General features: G+C 54.3%; 1 protein-coding gene across 1 annotated transcript; it reads left to right on the top strand.

The window, feature by feature from the left end:
- Positions 1 to 222: 222 nt before the first annotated feature.
- On the top strand, positions 223 to 10545 carry fbxl6 (F-box and leucine rich repeat protein 6). Its single transcript, XM_031904056.1, has 8 exons — positions 223 to 500; positions 3867 to 3930; positions 4546 to 4677; positions 4828 to 4929; positions 6553 to 6666; positions 7983 to 8214; positions 9678 to 9912; positions 10059 to 10545. The coding sequence occupies exons 5-8, from the start codon at positions 6598 to 6600 to the stop codon at positions 10204 to 10206; spliced, it is 684 nt and encodes a 227-aa protein (XP_031759916.1). The 5' UTR covers positions 223 to 500; positions 3867 to 3930; positions 4546 to 4677; positions 4828 to 4929; positions 6553 to 6597; the 3' UTR covers positions 10207 to 10545.
- Positions 10546 to 16386: the final 5841 nt, after the last annotated feature.

Below are 16386 nucleotides of genomic sequence, written 5' to 3'. Positions count from 1 at the left end.
TCATCACTTACTCCCCCTCACTTACTGCTCCCCCTCACTATACTGCCCTCACTTACTCCCCTCACTTACTGCCCCTCACTTATGCCTCCACTTACACCACTCCCTCACTTTTACTCCCCTCACTTACTCCCCTCACTTACTGCCCCCTCACTTACTGCCCCTCACATTACTCCCCCCTCCCTTACTCCCCCATCACTTACTGCCCCCTCACTTTACTGCAATGGGGTGAGTCTGGGGGGTAATGGGGGTGAGTCTGTGGGGGGTTGCACCTAATACTGTTGCCCCATTCCATACAAGTCAGTGGGGTAGAACTGGTCACTCTCTGCCCCCTGTGCCCCCAGGTTAGCCTGCGTGTGCCGCCGCTGGTACCAAGTTGCTTCCAGTCCTGACCTGTGGGCCCGGGTCTCCATTGGCTTCTGTTGGGCCAATCCGGGCAAGAGGCAGTCGCCAAGTACGCAAAGCCGAATCCGAGGGACGCTGAAATGGCTCATACAGGAAAGGTAAGTGCGTCTTCCCATAATCCTCCTCTCCCCAATCAGCACCTGTCCCCTCAGGGGCCACACCTGCAATTAGCCCACAGGTACCAGGGTAAAGGGGAACCGCACCCAAAAACTCTTTCTTCCCAATATCCATTCATTCTCTGCACTGCTGGTTCTGACTCCTGATACAACTCCCCAATACCCATTCATTCCTCATTCTCACTGGGTTTATAGTTATGTGTAACTGTCACTGTGCCTGTCCCTTTCCCTTCCCTGCACTGCTGGTTCTGACTCCTGATACAACTCCCCAATATCCATTCATCCCTCATTCTCACTGGGTTTATAGTTATGTGTAACTGTCACTGTGTCTGTCCCTTTCCCTTCCCTGCACTGCTGGTTCTGACTCCTGATACAACTCCCCAATACCCATTCATCCCTCATTCTCACTGGGTTTATAGTTATGTGTAACTGTCACTGTGTCTGTCCCTTTCCCTTCCCTGCACTGCTGGTTCTGACTCCTGATACAACTCCCCAATATCCATTCATCCCTCATTCTCACTGGGTTTATAGTTATGTGTAACTGTCACTGTGTCTGTCCCTTTCCCTTCCCTGCACTGCTGGTTCTGACTCCTGATACAACTCCCCAATATCCATTCATTCCTCATTCTCACTGGGTTTATAGTTATGTGTAACTGTCACTGTGCCTGTCCCTTTCCCTTCCCTGCACTGCTGGTTCTGACTCCTGATACAACTCCCCAATACCCATTCATTCCTCATTCTCACTGGGTTTATAGTTATGTGTAACTGTCACTGTGTCTGTCCCTTCCCTGCACTACTGGTTCTGACTCCTGATACAACTCCCCAATATCCATTCATTCCTCATTCTCACTGGGTTTATAGTTATGTGTAACTGTCACTGTGTCTGTCCCTTCTCTGCACTGCTGGTTCTGACTCCTGATACAACTCCCCAATACCCATTCATTCCTCATTCTCACTGGGTTTATAGTTATGTGTAACTGTCACTGTGTCTGTCCCTTCCCTGCACTGCTGGTTCTGACTCCTGATACAACTCCCCAATACCCATTCATTCCTCATTCTCACTGGGTTTATAGTTATGTGTAACTGTCACTGTGTCTGTCCCTTCCCTGCACTGCTGGTTCTGACTCCTGATACAACTCCCCAATATCCATTCATTCCTCATTCTCACTGGGTTTATAGTTATGTGTAACTGTCACTGTGCCTGTCCCTTTCCCTTCCCTGCACTGCTGGTTCTGACTCCTGATACAACTCCCCAATATCCATTCATTCCTCATTCTCACTGGGTTTATAGTTATGTGTAACTGTCACTGTGTCTGTCCCTTCCCTGCACTGCTGGTTCTGACTCCTGATACAACTCCCCAATACCCATTCATTCCTCATTCTCACTGGGTTTATAGTTATGTGTAACTGTCACTGTGTCTGTCCCTTTCCCTTCCCTGCACTGCTGGTTCTGACTCCTGATACAACTCCCCAATATCCATTCATCCCTCATTCTCACTGGGTTTATAGTTATGTGTAACTGTCACTGTGCCTGTCCCTTTCCCTTCCCTGCACTGCTGGTTCTGACTCCTGATACAACTCCCCAATATCCATTCATTCCTCATTCTCACTGGGTTTATAGTTATGTGTAACTGTCACTGTGTCTGTCCCTTTCCCTTCCCTGCACTGCTGGTTCTGACTCCTGATACAACTCCCCAATATCCATTCATCCCTCATTCTCACTGGGTTTATAGTTATGTGTAACTGTCACTGTGCCTGTCCCTTTCCCTTCCCTGCACTGCTGGTTCTGACTCCTGATACAACTCCCCAATATCCATTCATTCCTCATTCTCACTGGGTTTATAGTTATGTGTAACTGTCACTGTGTCTGTCCCTTTCCCTTCCCTGCACTGCTGGTTCTGACTCCTGATACAACTCCCCAATATCCATTCATCCCTCATTCTCACTGGGTTTATAGTTATGTGTAACTGTCACTGTCTGTCCCTTTCCCTTCCCTGCACTGCTGGTTCTGACTCCTGATACAACTCCCCAATATCCATTCATCCCTCATTCTCACTGGGTTTATAGTTATGTGTAACTGTCACTGTGTCTGTCCCTTTCCCTTCCCTGCACTGCTGGTTCTGACTCCTGATACAACTCCCCAATATCCATTCATCCCTCATTCTCACTGGGTTTATAGTTATGTGTAACTGTCACTGTCTGTCCCTTTCCCTTCCCTGCACTGCTGGTTCTGACTCCTGATACAACTCCCCAATATCCATTCATCCCTCATTCTCACTGGGTTTATAGTTATGTGTAACTGTCACTGTGTCTGTCCCTTTCCCTTCCCTGCACTGCTGGTTCTGACTCCTGATACAACTCCCCAATATCCATTCATCCCTCATTCTCACTGGGTTTATAGTTATGTGTAACTGTCACTGTCTGTCCCTTTCCCTTCCCTGCACTGCTGGTTCTGACTCCTGATACAACTCCCCAATATCCATTCATCCCTCATTCTCACTGGGTTTATAGTTATGTGTAACTGTCACTGTGTCTGTCCCTTTCCCTTCCCTGCACTGCTGGTTCTGACTCCTGATACAACTCCCCAATATCCATTCATCCCTCATTCTCACTGGGTTTATAGTTATGTGTAACTGTCACTGTGTCTGTCCCTTTCCCTTCCCTGCACTGCTGGTTCTGACTCCTGATACAACTCCCCAATACCCATTCATTCCTCATTCTCACTGGGTTTATAGTTATGTGTAACTGTCACTGTGTCTGTCCCTTTCCCTTCCCTGCACTGCTGGTTCTGACTCCTGATACAACTCCCCAATATCCATTCATCCCTCATTCTCACTGGGTTTATAGTTATGTGTAACTGTCACTGTGTCTGTCCCTTTCCCTTCCCTGCACTGCTGGTTCTGACTCCTGATACAACTCCCCAATACCCATTCATTCCTCATTCTCACTGGGTTTATAGTTATGTGTAACTGTCACTGTGTCTGTCCCTTTCCCTTCCCTGCACTGCTGGTTCTGACTCCTGATACAACTCCCCAATATCCATTCATCCCTCATTCTCACTGGGTTTATAGTTATGTGTAACTGTCACTGTGCCTGTCCCTTTCCCTTCCCTGCACTGCTGGTTCTGACTCCTGATACAACTCCCCAATACCCATTCATTCCTCATTCTCACTGGGTTTATAGTTATGTGTAACTGTCACTGTGTCTGTCCCTTTCCCTTCTCTGCACTGCTGGTTCTGACTCCTGATACAACTCCCCAATATCCATTCAGTGGGTTAGGGTTTGGTTCTGTGTAACTATAAGTTCTGCCCCTGCCTGCCTCAGCCTGTCCTGTTCTGCCCCCCCCAGGCTGTCTCTCTTGTCAGAGTTCTCGCTGCATCACTGGAAGGAGCAGGTCCCGTTTGTAGTGAAGGTAAAGTTCTACCCAGTTATGTGATAGAATGTAAGTATTTACTATTGGGATGGGAGAGTAGAACTGTGTAGTAGGGACTGGGCAAGTTGTAGAACTGTAGTGGGTATTGGTTTTGGGGTAGATGTGTGTAGGCATCTAGTGTGGGGGCAGAAGTGACTGGGATGGGGGCAGAGGGGGTTGAAGTGACTGGGATGGGGGCAGAGGGGCAGAAGTGGCTGGGATGGGGGCAGAGGGGCAGAAGTGGCTGGGATGGGGGCAGAGGGGCAGAAGTTGCTGGGATGGGGGCAGAGGGGCTGGGATGGGGGCAGAGGGGCAGAAGTGGCTGGGATGGGGCAGAGGGGCAGAAGTTGCTGGGATGGGGGCAGAGGGGCAGAAGTGGCTGGGATTGGGGCAGAGGGGCAGAAGTGGCTGGGATGGGGGCAGAGGGGCAGAAGTGGCTGGGATGGGGGCAGATGGGGTTTGCATGGGGCAGAGGTGCGGAATACTCAGATAAGGAGGGAGAACTGCCCAGAGACTTAGTATGGGGGGCAGTAGTGTTGTAGTTGGGAGGAGGAGCTAGAACGTTATTGGGGTACCGTTTCCAGTTACCCTCTCTCTATTGGTTGTGCATTACAGACCCTGGCTGCCTCCTGCCCCCGCCTCTCTGCTCTTACCCTCTCTCACTGCAGTGGAGTCAGCGCCGATGTCCTTGTCACTGCCGCCCGAAACTGCCCCGACCTGCTCAGCCTGAACCTGCAGAACTCCCAGGTGCGCCCCCTGCATGTACTGATGGGAAGTAACTGTTGTCTCCCCAGGGGGAGGTGGTCTGGGAGTGAGGGGGGCACCAATCAGATCTGTGCCCCCTGTTATATACCCCAGAACAGCCCGTGGGTCTGACTCCCGTTTCCCTGCTCTCAGGTAGAATCCGTGCTGGGAGCCCTGGGGGTGTGTGGCCCCCGCCTGCAGAGACTCTTCCTCACCTTCAGCAGTCGACTGAGTGCCATCCTGAGCAGTCTAACGGTGAGACTGGGGGCTCCCTCCATTTACTTCTGTGTTACTGGCACTCTCTCAGCCTTCCTCCCTACCTCTCTCTGTCTCCTATATATACTGATTCATCAGCCTGCCCCCGAGTATCACTCATGTATTATACGGGATAATGTACCCCCTACTGTAAATGATAAGGATATTAGCAGTCACTGAGGGGCTCTGTGCCCCCCATATAAAGGCACAAGGCTGCAGGCTGAGTTATACAGGGAACTCTGAGTATCACTCATGTATTATAAGGGGTAATGTACCCCCTACTGTAAATGATAAGGATATTAGCAGTCACTGAGGGGTTCTGTGCCCCCCATATAAAGGCACAAGGCTGCAGGCTGAGTTATACAGGGAACTCTGAGTATCACTCATGTATTATAAGGGATAATGTACCCCCTACTGTAAATGATAAGGATATTAGCAGTCACTGAGGGGTTCTGTGCCCCCCATATAAAGGCACAAGGCTGCAGGCTGAGTTATACAGGGAACTCTGAGTATCACTCATGTATTATAAGGGATAATGTACCCCCTACTGTAAATGATAAGGATATTAGCAGTCACTGAGGGGTTCTGTGCCCCCCATATAAAGGCACAAGGCTGCAGGCTGAGTTATACAGGGAACTCTGAGTATCACTCATGTATTATAAGGGATACTGTACCCCCTACTGTAAATGATAAGGATATTAGCAGTCACTGAGGGGTTCTGTGCCCCCCATATAAAGGCACAAGGCTGCAGTCTGAGTTATACAGGGAACTCTGAGTATCACTCATGTATTATAAGGGGATAATGTACCCCCTACTGTAAATGATAAGGATATTAGCAGTCACTGAGGGGTTCTGTGCCCATATAAAGGCACAAGGCTGCAGGCTGAGTTATACAGGGAACTCTGAGTATCACTCATGTATTATAAGGGATAATGTACCCCCTACTGTAAATGATAAGGATATTAGCAGTCACTGAGGGGCTCTGTGCCCCCCATATAAAGGCACAAGGCTGCAGGCTGAGTTATACAGGGAACTCTGAGTATCACTCATGTATTATAAGGGTAATGTACCCCCTACTGTAAATGATAAGGATATTAGCAGTCACTGAGGGGTTCTGTGCCCCCCATATAAAGGCACAAGGCTGCAGGCTGAGTTATACAGGGAACTCTGAGTATCACTCATGTATTATAAGGGATAATGTACCCCCTACTGTAAATGATAAGGATATTAGCAGTCACTGAGGGGTTCTGTGCCCCCCATATAAAGGCACAAGGCTGCAGGCTGAGTTATACAGGGAACTCTGAGTATCACTCATGTATTATAAGGGATACTGTACCCCCTACTGTAAATGATAAGGATATTAGCAGTCACTGAGGGGTTCTGTGCCCCCCATATAAAGGCACAAGGCTGCAGGCTGAGTTATACAGGGAACTCTGAGTATCACTCATGTATTATAAGGGATAATGTACCCCCTACTGTAAATGATAAGGATATTAGCAGTCACTGAGGGGTTCTCGGACCATATAAAGGGCATTTTCCCACTGTGTTCTCCTTGTGCTGGGGGCCCCCCTGTGCCACAGAGCTTACTGGTTGCTCACATTGCTTCTCCTTCCCACCAATCAGAGTGGTTCCTGCCCAGAGCTGCGAGTGTTGGAGTTGAACACAGAAATGAAACAGGGTGAGAGTCACCTGCAGATTTGTATCGAGACCCTACAAACTGGGTGTCCAAAACTTGAGGTAACCCCCATCTCTAGAGCCCCATAGGGCACATAGGGCTTTCTGTGTGGGGTACAGGCGGGGCCGGGTGGGGTAAATGTCAGTCCTGTACCCTGGGGCAGAATTGTGGGACCGCCAGTAATCATGTGACTCTCATATGGAATTCCCTGTAGCGTGCATGTACAAGGCGTGTCCCTGGGGTTGCTATGGTAACCTGACTATAACCCGGGCATACACGGAACATACATGTATGTAAGTGCCATTGCAACCTCCTTGCTGCGCGGCTGGTTAGCGTGTAGTTGGGCTCTTCATGGCAGCGTGGAGTTAAGTGCAGTCAGTAACAGTCCTGCAGTTGGTTGTGTTTATAGGAACCATCCGTATAGCTCCCACATAGTCGGGGGGGTCTCCTGACTCGCTGGCCATGTAGCCGGGGGGGGGGGGTCTCCTGACTCGCTGGCCGTATAGCCGGGGGGATCTCCTAACTCGCTGGCCATGTAGCCGGGGGGGGTCTCCTGACTCGCTAGCCATGTAGCCGGGGGGGGGGGGGCCTCCTGACTCGCTGGCCATGTAGCCGGGGGGGTCTCCTGACTCGCTGGCCATGTAGCCGGGGGGGGTCTCCTGACTCACTGGCCATGTAGCCGGGGGGGGGGTCTCCTGACTCACTGGCCATGTAGCCGGGGGGGGGTCTCCTGACTCGCTGGCCATGTAGCCGGGGGGGGGGGGGTCTCCTGACTCGCTGGCCATGTAGCCGGGGGGGGGGGTCTCCTGACTCGCTGGCCATGTAGCCGGGGGGGGGGGGTCTCTTGACTCGCTGGCCATGTAGCCGGGGGGGGGGGGGGGTCTCCTGACTCGCTGGCCATGTAGCCGGGGGGGGTCTCCTGACTCGCTGGCCATGTAGCGGGGGGGGGGGGTCTGCTGACTCGCTGGCCATGTAGCCGGGGGGGGGGTCTCCTGACTCACTGGCCATGTAGCCGGGGGGGTCTCCTGACTCGCTGGCCGTATAGCCGGGGGGGGGTCTCCTGGCTCGCTGGCCATGTAACCGAGGGGGTCTCCTGACTCGCTGGCCATGTAACCGGGGGGGTCTCCTGACTCGCTGGCCATGTAGCCGGGGGGATCTCCTGACTCGCTGGCCATGTAGCCGGGGGGGGGTCTCCTGACTCGCTGGCCATGTAGCCGGAGGGGGGGGGGGGGGGTCTCCTGACTCGCTGGCCATGTAGCCGGGGGGGATTTCCTCACTGTGTACGGCAGCATCAGACATCTTATTCGTTGGGTTTAGTCAGAAAATGACAGGCAGTAAGTGCCAAACTCATTGTCACCCGGTACCTTTCCTTCCTCAGGTGCTTCGGCTCCTCAATCTGGTATGGTCCCCAAAGTCTGGGGGGTGCCGTGCGTCGGAGTCGCGGGGGTTTGAGCACCTCCAGGAGCTGTGCCTCGCCACCTCCTCCTATTCCTTTGTGAGCGACTCGGTGTGTCAGAGACTCCTGTGTGACTCCTCCCACCTGAAAATCCTGGATCTCAGGGGCTGTTACCGGGTCACCCCCCATGGTATCTGTCAGCTGCCCTGTGTGGGTAAGAACCTTGGCACGTGGGGGGCCAAACACTATGGGGGTCTTGTATCTACATATAATGTGTATAACGGAAAATCATATCGTACTTACCGAGATTTTCATTTCCTGCACTGGGACATGGCAGTGGGCACTAATGGGTTAATCCCCCCCCTCAGCGCCCCCATCTCTACTGACTGAGATCCAAGAGTGGGAAGCCCCTGCCCTCCTTCCAGGCCCAGAAACGTATCAAGCTTACTACACTGGGAGGGATGAAAGACAATTATTGGCAGTAGCCTCAGACAAAATAGCCCCCCCAAACTGTCTGGGTCAGTAGCAACGGTGCGGAACTTGTGTAGAACAGGGACATAGTGTCGGCCAGGTAGCCACTCTGCAAACTTCCTCTGAAGAAACCCGGCAGGTCCTTTTTCCTGGACCTTTTGGATTAGAATGAAGGGAAGGAAGGTTCTCGAGTCTGATGAAACTTAGAACGGAAGTTCCCAAAGATTCTGGGTGCAGGGAGTGGGGGGGTGGGGGCCGGCTGGGTGCAGGGAGTAGGGGGGGCGGCTGGGTGCAGGAAGTAGGGGGGGCGGCTGGGTGCAGGGAGTAGGGGGGGCGGCTAGGTGCAGGGAGTAGGGGGGCGGCTGGGTGCAGGGAGTAGGGGGGGCCGGCTGGGTGCAGGGAGTAGGGGGGGCAGCGGGGGGCCGGCTGGGTGCAGGGAGTGGGGGCGTGGGGCCGGCAGGGAGTAGGGGGGGGAGCGGGGGGCCGGCTGGGTGCAGGGAGTGGGGGGGTGGGGCCGGCTGGGTGCAGGGAGTGGGGGGGTGGGGCCGGCTGGGTGCAGGGAGTGGGGGCGTGGGGCCGGCAGGGAGTAGGGGGGGAGCGGGGGGCCGGCTGGGTGCAGGGAGTGGGGGGGGTGGGGCCGGCTGGGTGCAGGGAGTGGGGCGTGGGGCCGGCAGGGAGTAGGGGGGGGAGCGGGGGCCGGCTGGGTGCAGGGAGTGGGGGGTGGGGCCGGCTGGGTGCAGGGAGTGGGGGGGTGGGGCCGGCTGGGTGCAGGGAGTGGGGGCGTGGGGCCGGCAGGGAGTAGGGGGGGGAGCGGGGGGCCGGCTGGGTGCAGGGAGTGGGGGGGTGGGGCCGGCTGGGTGCAGGGAGTGGGGGGGTGGGGCCGGCTGGGTGCAGGGAGTGGGGGCGTGGGGCCGGCAGGGAGTAGGGGGGGGAGCGGGGGCCGGCTGGGTGCAGGGAGTGGGGGCGTGGGGCCGGCAGGGAGTAGGGGGGGGAGCGGGGGGCCGGCTGGGTGCAGGGAGTGGGGGGGTGGGGCCAGCTGGGTGCAGGGAGTGGGGGGGTGAGGCCGGCTGGGTGCAGGGAGTGGGGGGGTGAGGCCGGCTGGGTGCAGGGAGTGGGGGGGTGGGGCCGGCTGGGTGCAGGACAGGCATTTCTCTTTGTATATTGCTTATGTGCAGATATTTACCCTTTCATTCCCACTACATGCAGACCTTGAGCGACTGTACCTCGGCATATACTGCAGCACCAAGAACCTGGCATTGCCCCGCACTGGTTGCACTCTAATTGCCCGCCGGTGGCAGCACAGCCTGCAGGAGCTGGACATCACCGCACAGAATTACAAGGAGGAGGATCTGGCGCAGGCACTTTCCATACTGTCCACCGGAGGGAGCCGCCTCCGTTCCCTTAACCTGGCGGGGACAAAGATCATGGCTCCAGCTCTCAGGTGACCCATCTCAGCCAATAAGGGAGGGGGGCACAGTGGGTTAATATTAGCAGTGGGGTTTCTCCCCCTGTACATACAGGATACACAGAAGCCACTATTGCCCTGTGGGTATTTGTCCCTTGATGTGTTGAATTTTGCCCCTGCAGGGAGTTGCTCTCTGGTTGCCCCGCTCTCTCACACCTGGACTTGTCGTCATGCCGATACCTCCCGAGGGGCATGAAGCACGTCTACCGAGGGGAGGCAGATATCCGCCAGTGCCTTGGGGGGCTTACTCAGGACTTAGACACAGACTAATGTGTAAGATTTGCCCCTGGGAGGGGTAGATACTTGGATTACTATTGTGACCCATTTTGGGGTTAAAAGAGGACATTTGGGACCAATCATGTGAGCAGAAGGTGTGGCCCTTGGTCTGTGATACTGAGTTCTGATTGGTCTGGTTTTGCTGTTGGAGGAACCCAGGAAGAGACGGACGCGGCTGGAGAATTGGGTCAAGGACCAACCAGTGTTTGTGCCCCCCCTGTGGGAGGAGTCATTATCATGTGACAAAGGGAATGAAAGGCTCCAGGGCAGTGTGGGCGGCACCCAGGTCATACCACGTGCCAATGAGATTAAAGGGGCAGTTCACCTTCCAAACATTCTTCTTTTTTTTTTGTTTCCTAATATAGTTGGTGTCATAAAGTTACCCCTGCCCCCTGGTGTCATAGTTACCCCTGCCTCCTGGTGTCATAGTTACCCCTGCCCCCTGGTGTCATAGTTACCCCTGCCCCCTGGTGTCATAGTTACCCCTGCCCCCTGGTGTCATAGTTACCCCTGCCCCCTGGTGTCATAGTTACCCCTGCCCCCTGGTGTCATAGTTACCCCTGCCCCTGGTGTCATAGTTACCCCTGCCCCCTGGTGTCATAGTTACCCCTGCCCCCTGGTGTCATAGTTACCCCTGCCCCCTGGTGTCAGTTACCCCTGCCCCCTGGTGTCATAGTTACCCCTGCCCCTGCTGTCATAAAGTTACCCCTGCCCCCTGCTGTCATAAAGTTACCCGTTACCCCTGCCCCCTGGTGTCATAGTTACCCCTGCCCCCTGGTGTCATAAAGTTACCCCTGCCCCCTGGTGTCATAGTTACCCCTGCCCCCTGGTGTCATAGTTACCCCTGCCCCCTGGTGTCATAAAGTTACCCCTGCCCCCTGGTGTCATAGTTACCCCTGCCCCCTGGTGTCATAGTTACCCCTGCCCCCTGGTGTCATAGTTACCCCTGCCCCCTGGTGTCATAGTTACCCCTGCCCCTGGTGTCATAAAGTTACCCCTGCCCCCTGGTGTCATAAAGTTACCCCTGCCCCCTGGTGTCATAAAGTTACCCCTGCCCCCTGGTGTCATAGTTACCCCTGCCCCCTGGTGTCATAGTTACCCCTGCCCCCTGGTGTCATAGTTACCCCTGCCCCCTGGTGTCATAGTTACCCCTGCCCCCTGGTGTCATAGTTACCCCTGCCCCCTGGTGTCATAGTTACCCCTGCCCCCTGGTGTCATAGTTACCCCTGCAATAAAGACTTTCCAATTTCTTTCGGAGTACAGAGGGCACGGGACCACGGTGGGTAAGGGAGCGGGGTGGGTAACAGAGGGCAGGGGCACGGAGGGGGCAGGGGGGCGCTTTGGAGCAGCTGTATTTTACTCGGGGGGGGCACACTCGTCACAGACTCGGTTACTGAGGGGCCAATAGGAAGTAGCCGGGATTCTCCCCCAATGATGGCACGTTTCCCTCCCAAGTGAACCCAGTCCCCCAATAATCTCTGCGGTACCCATTGTTCACCCAACCTGACTGTGGCACCATTGCGCTGCGCCCACCCCGGGACTGGTAACCATTGCGCTGCGCCCACCCCGGGACTGGTAACCATTGCGCTGCGCCCACCCCGGGACTGGTGACCATTGCGCTGCGCCCACCCCGGGACTGGTGACCATTGCGCTGCGCCCACCCCGGGACTGGTGACCATTGCGCTGCGCCCACCCCGGGACTGGTGACCATTGCGCTGCGCCCACCCCGGGACTGGTGACCATTGCGCTGCGCCCACCCCGGGACTGGTGACCATTGCGCTGCGCCCACCCCGGGACTGGTGACCATTGCGCTGCGCCCACCCCGGGACTGGTGACCATTGCGCTGCGCCCACCCCGGGACTGGTGACCATTGCGCTGCGCCCACCCCGGGACTGGTGACCGCGGGGCTGCGCCCACCCCGGGACTGGTGACCATTGCGCTGCGCCCACCCCGGGACTGGTGACCATTGCGCTGCGCCCACCCCGGGACTGGTGACCATTGCGCTGCGCCCACCCCGGGACTGGTGACCATTGCGCTGCGCCCACCCCGGGACTGGTGACCATTGCGCTGCGCCCATCCCGGGACTGGTGACCGCGGGGCTGCGCCCACCCCGGGACTGGTGACCATTGCGCTGCGCCCACCCCGGGACTGGTGACCATTGCGCTGCGCCCACCCCGGGACTGGTGACCATTGCGCTGCGCCCACCCCGGGACTGGTGACCGCGGGGCTCTGCGGCTTTGTTCTCCTGCTTGAGTCAAGCGCAATAATCTCCTGTTCCTTCTCCCCCCACTCACTGTATCAGCTGTGATTTCCCAACCCTGTCGCTCCCAGTGATTAATGGGCCCGTGTGTCAGGTTCTGGGCTAATAAATCCACAGACAGAGGCACCTGATCTTGTAAGGGGGCTCATTAGTGTACCAGGAGCATGTGGGGGCAGCCATCTGTGGCCTGTAAGTGCCGACCTATCAGAGCCGGCCACCTGCTCCCCCCAAGGCACCAATCAATCATGGAGAGACCCCGGTGCCATCACTGAGATACCCCCAGCCCTGGCACTCCCAGCTGCCATATCCCATGGGCACCCCCTGCCCTCACTCCAATACAACGTACGTATAAATATATATGGGGGGGGTCACTATATATAAATATATAAGGGGGGGCAGTAATGAAATAGAGAAAGTACAGGGAAGAGCGACTAAGCTGATAAAGGGAATGGGCTCAGTTATGGGGAAAGGCTGGCCCAGTTGGGATTGGTTACACTGGGGGGGAGGTTAGTTAAGGGGGGGTCACTATATATAAATATATAAGGGGGGGCAGTAATGAAATAGAGAAAGTACAGGGAAGAGCGACTAAGCTGATAAAGGGAATGGGCTCAGTTATGGGGAAAGGCTGGCCCAGTTGGGATTGGTTACACTGGGGGGGGGGCAGTTAAGGGGGGGTCACTATATATAAATATATAAGGGGGGGGCAGTAATGAAATAGAGAAAGTACAGGGAAGAGCGACTAAGCTGATAAAGGGAATGGGCTCAGTTATGGGGAAAGGCTGGCCCAGTTGGGATTGGTTACACTGGGGGGGGAGGTTAGTTAAGGGGGGGTCACTATATATAAATATATAAGGGGGGGCAGTAATGAAATAGAGAAAGTACAGGGAAGAGCGACTAAGCTGATAAAGGGAATGGGCTCAGTTATGGGGAAAGGCTGGCCCAGTTGGGATTGGTTACACTGGGGGGGGGGGGGCAGTTAAGGGGGGGTCACTATATATAAATATATAAGGGGGGGCAGTAATGAAATAGAGAAAGTACAGGGAAGAGCGACTAAGCTGATAAAGGGAATGGGCTCAGTTATGGGGAAAGGCTGGCCCAGTTGGGATTGGTTACACTGGGGGGGGGGGGCCAGTTAAGGGGGGGTCACTATATATAAATATATATTATTATATGAAATATAAAGGGATTATATAATAATCTCTCTAATGCTTTATTCACTAGTAGACACGAGGGCACCCATCCCAATTAGAGGAAAGGAGGTTTCATGTTAAGGAAACGTACCCGGTGGGAAGGCCCAGACGTACCCGGTGGGAAGGCCCAGACGTACCCGGTGGGAAGGCCCAGACGTACCCGGTGGGAAGGCCCAGACGTACCCGGTGGGAAGGCCCAGACGTACCCGGTGGGAAGGCCCAGACGTACGCGGTGGGAAGGCCCAGACGTACCCGGTGGGAAGGCCCAGACGTACCCGGTGGGAAGGCCCAGACGTACCCGGTGGGAAGGCCCAGGGCCAGACGTACCCGGTGGGAAGGCCCAGACGTACCCGGTGGGAAGGCCCAGACGTACCCGGTGGGAAGGCCCAGACGTACCCGGTGGGAAGGCCCAGACGTACCCGGTGGGAAGGCCCAGACGTACCCGGTGGGAAGGCCCAGACGTACCCGGTGGGAAGGCCCAGACGTACGCGGTGGGAAGGCCCAGACGTACGCGGTGGGAAGGCCCAGACGTACGCGGTGGGAAGGCCCAGACGTACGCGGTGGGAAGGCCCAGACGTACCCGGTGGGAAGGCCCAAACGTACCCGGTGGGAAGGCCCAAACGTTCCTGGTGGGAAGGCCCAAACTTGCCCTTGGGGTATTTATCCCTTTCCAAGTCTTGTTTTAGATTTAACGTGGGTAAAAAAGTTGCCACAGACAATAGGATTATCGTGATCTCACAAAGCTGCTCCTTTACTATCAAAGGGACGTCGCAGGTATCGTCGGCTTGTACTGATTGGATGATTTTGAACTGGGAGATCTATTTCTATCTCTATTTCTATCTCTATTTCTCCCTTCAGCTCCACCACTCAAGAGTTAAAAGATCACTTCCCTCTCGTCTTTCTCTGTCTTTAAATGCAACTTGTTGGGCAAATATTTTTCATCCTCATCTGCCCGTTATATCGGGTCAGAGAAGGAAAGGGTCTGTGATATCTGCTGTACTGTGTGGGCAAGATCCATTAGTCCTGGTGCCGGGAGCTGCTGTACTTACCTCTCGGGCAGAAAAGAACAGACTGTACCGGACCCAGCGAGTCAGTGAGCAGCAATGTGAGCTGGAATTTATTATAGAGGAAAAGATTAATGGAAAGCGGAGCAGCACCGATATAATCTCATGGAAACCAGAACCAAATGGGCTAATAAGGAGGTCACGTTGAGTGGAGGCACCTACCTGATCCCATGGAAACAAGAACAAAATGGGCTAATAAGGAGGTCACATTGAGTGGAGGCATCTACCTGATCCCATGGAAACAAGAACAAAATGGGCTAATAAGGAGGTCACATTGAGTGGAGGCATCTACCTGATCCCATGGAAACAAGAACAAAATGGGCTAATAAGGAGGTCACGTTGAGTGGAGGCACCTACCTGATCTCATGGAAACCAGAACAAAATGGGCTAATAAGGAGGTCACGTTGAGTGGAGGCACCTAGCTGATCTCATGGAAACCAGAACAAAATGGGCTACTAAGGAGGTCATGTTGAGTGGAGGCACCTACCTGATCTCATGGAAACCAGAACAAAATGGGCTAATAAGGAGGTCATGTTGAGTGGAGGCACCTAGCTGATCTCATGGAAACCAGAACAAAATGGGCTACTAAGGAGGTCATGTTGAGTGGGAGGCACCTAGCTGATCTCATGGAAACTAGAACAAAATGGGCTAATAAGGAGGTCATGTTGAGTGGAGGCACCTAGCTGATCTCATGGAAACCAGAACAAAATGGGCTAATAAGGAGGTCATGTTGAGTGGAGGCACCTAGCTGATCTCATGGAAACCAGAACAAAATGGGCTACTAAGGAGGTCATGTTGAGTGGGAGGCACCTAGCTGATCTCATGGAAACTAGAACAAAATGGGCTACTCATAGGCGGATTTTCAATAAGGCTAGAGGCTAAGCCTCCCCAAACCTGCTCTGGCACCCTAAAAATAAAAAAATAAAATAAAAAAACCTGGTTCTGTTTCTGCGCTGTCTTGCAAATCTTCTCCTGTCCCTGCAAGCTTCGGGTTCTGCTCTAATCAGCTGTGCTCTGATTGGATCTTTCTTCTTGTAGATTCTCCAATCAGAGCACAGCTTTCTTGACAGACCGTAAAATTGACCAATCAAGACACAGATGCAGACAGGGATCGGGAAATTTTGCAAACTGCAGAAATGAAGACTTAAAAAAGAAGAATCTGCAGACTGTAAGTTTACCCATGAGCCAGCTTTGAACTTTGCTGCAGTTTTCATCCCACAGGTACTATACCCAGGTACTATACCCAGGTACTATACACAGGTACTATACCCAGGTACTATACACAGGTACTATACCCAGGTACTATACCCAGGCACTATACCCAGGTACTATACCCAGGCACTATACCCAGGTACTATACCCAGGTACTATACACAGGCACTATACCCAGGTACTATACACAGGTACTATACCCAGGTACTATACACAGGTACTATACACAGGCACTATACCCAGGTACTATACACAGGCACTATACCCAGGTACTATACACAGGTACTATACACAGGCACTATACCCAGGCACTATACACAGGCACTATACCCAGGTACTATACCCAGGCACTATACACAGGCACTATACACAGGCACTATACCCAGGTACTATACCCAGGTACTATACACAGGCACTATACACAGGCACTATACACAGGCACTATACC

This window comes from Xenopus tropicalis, chromosome 6 (assembly GCF_000004195.4).
Source record: "Xenopus tropicalis strain Nigerian chromosome 6, UCB_Xtro_10.0, whole genome shotgun sequence".
In the NCBI taxonomy this organism is placed as follows: Eukaryota; Metazoa; Chordata; class Amphibia; order Anura; family Pipidae; genus Xenopus; species Xenopus tropicalis.
Note: the sequence above shows the minus strand (reverse complement) of the source record. Positions and strands in the feature narration are given on the sequence as shown.